At 37.6% G+C, this 2,573-nt stretch overlaps 1 protein-coding gene across 1 annotated transcript in view; it reads left to right on the top strand.

Moving 5' to 3' along the window:
• Positions 1-2,297: 2,297 nt before the first annotated feature.
• TRIADDRAFT_53712 (uncharacterized protein) overlaps positions 2,298-2,573 on the top strand; it is a gene marked incomplete at both ends in the record, with an annotated part of 5,046 nt that continues 4,770 nt past the window's right edge. The window contains one exon of the mRNA XM_002110061.1: positions 2,298-2,347. Within this exon, the coding sequence (XP_002110097.1) occupies positions 2,298-2,347 (50 nt within the window). The remainder of the gene's footprint in view (positions 2,348-2,573) is intronic.

Here is a 2,573-nt window from a genome sequence, read left to right as displayed (position 1 = left end):
TAAATGAAAGAACAGTCAGCACGTAAATTAATGGACTTGGAATACGAAAATATTCCATTGTAAATTAGTATCTATTGGTTGATTCATCTTCTCAAGATGGATGGATAGGCAGTTTCAATACTTTCGAATATCGCTAGCGGTTCGTCGTGTCTGTTTAGCACTAGGGAAGATGGGGATAGAGGAGGTCATGGTTTTCTCCCTAGAATGGATGGAAATTTGGGCTTTCATCACCAGTAGCAATTGAAGATGGATAACAGTATATTGATGATGATGATAATAATAATATTATTAAATGATGACTTTTATTTTTTCCCCTAATCTATTTACATTAGATGATCGGAAAAGATAGAAGAAGGAGTTGAATACTTTGAATGCTACCTATTGCAGTCCTAGAATGATTGACGATCATCATAGTGTGGCTCACTAGGATTATTGACGACTATTTTAGGTCCACGTATTTTATCTTTTTCTAGCCAATTCTAAATATGATGTAGAAATTGTGTCGAATGGTCATTTATTGTCTATTTCTTCTCCAGTGCCACAGATATCGTTTTAAGTTGAGCATCGGTTATTTCTTCAGGTCTGCTTTTAGGAACATTGGATAGACATGGTGGCAATCAAGTTATGGACCTACTGTATCTAGGAATGATTAAATTGTATTCCTTTTATTGTCCTGTGCTTGGATACACGATGGATAACAAGGAGTTGGAAAAAAAAGTGCAATCATTTCTTGACATGATGATCATATGATGGATAAAGTGGAATTTTCTTCTACTCTTCTAACTCCATGTTGTCAACGATCGCTTGTCTCTATTTCTATGAGTAGCACAAGCAAAATAATACATCATAAAAAAAGATGAAGAAGAGATCGAATGTAATGGATAAGAGTCGACTATTGAATGCATCATCCTCCATTTTGTATCATGGACATCATTTTACATTATTTTTCGCCTTCAATCACTGGCTAAAAGAAGCAAGACAAGTCCAGTTGTAGCCATGTTCTAGCCATGACAACATAGGCAAGAGGGTTTTACGGTCGTTGCAAGAAAGTCAATTTTACAAACGAATATCTTGTCTCTATTGAATGATGATGACTATTGGATGAAAGGCAGAGAAAGTAAGCAATGCTACCATCAAATCGATGGGATTTTGCCTGTCGTACAACAACAATTTTAATTGATCTCTCTCTCTCTCCTCTCGTACAGTATCTACAGTAATTTGGCTTTTGCAGCATTTCCATCGCTTGTCGTCGACTCAACCCATGGGACAGATGTTGATTCTCTCTCTCTCTCTCTCTCTCTCTCTACCCTATAAATGACTTGTAAAGCTGAATGGAAACATCATCCAATGAAGGGGTTGATAAAGGGTAAGCATAACAAGAACATAAAATGATCCAATTGGCTAACATCTATCCTATACATGGCATCCATTGCCCCTCCATCAATTTACACACTGCATGCAGTGGATGAACTAAATGGTGTTGGACTTACTTTATCCGATGGAAGATCAGGATCGTTATTACATAAACGGCATAAGAAAGAATTTTCATCTTTACACAGTGTCATCCTGGTGGTGAGGAAATATTGCCCACCTACATTCAATTTGACCCAACTGGATAGATCTCGTCGATTGCCATCATGGCTATTTCTCGATGCCATCATCAACAACAAGTTGAAAAAGTTGGCGGATGCTGGCAGTCTTGTTGCCTACTGAGGCCTTCATTCAATGTCTGGATTTGATCAAGAAGGCGCTGCCTCCATCGCCTTGTTTGTTGTTCCTTTCGTTCTCATACGAATTCTACTTGTTGTTGAGTGGTAGATGGGTTAGGGTAGTTGGTGTTGGGTTATCGATTTATTTTTCAACTTGCCTATAGTAGAACATAGTAACCGGGATCATGACCGAGCGCCATCTAGCCAATCGTATTGTAAGAGTACTGTTTGAGTAGTCGTATTGAAGGCGCGTTCACAGCCAAAAATGTGCTTGCTCACACTTGACTGGTCATAGAGACTATACTACAAGTCATTATACATACACTATACTCTTGCCTATTTTCAGTACTGAAACTTTCCAATATGGAGAATCAACATCATGGACTTATGGAAGAAAATCTTTTGCCTCTTTTCTTCCATTAGTCCATGCATACAACATCGATAGGATGGATTAATCCATTCTAAAAGCAACCATGTAAGTAACAGTGCGATTTTAAAAGGGCAAAGACGAAAAAAATTTAATAGTGGGGTGGAAAAGTGAAGCATAATCATCAATAATATCATGGATGGAGGGAGCACTGGCTTAAAATGGTGCTAGCCGTTTTGGATTGCAATGAATATAAAACAGGTAGAACGAGGTAAGTAGGTAGAAGCGGAGAAGAAGCATGACTACATAAAAAATACATATAAATTCTATAACTCAAGCACAATCAACACTATCATTGTTTGGAGCTATGGGTTAAAATAGTCCAAGAAGGTCATGGTTTTGGATTGCAATGACCATAAAACAGGTAGAAGGGGAGAAGAAAGCAAGACTACGTAATAAACATATATGAATTATGCCTTCTATAACTTAAGCACAAT

The sequence above is a fragment of the Trichoplax adhaerens genome, genomic scaffold (assembly GCF_000150275.1).
Source record: "Trichoplax adhaerens TRIADscaffold_2 genomic scaffold, whole genome shotgun sequence".
Taxonomy (NCBI): Eukaryota; Metazoa; Placozoa; class Uniplacotomia; order Trichoplacea; family Trichoplacidae; genus Trichoplax; species Trichoplax adhaerens.
Note: the sequence above shows the minus strand (reverse complement) of the source record. Positions and strands in the feature narration are given on the sequence as shown.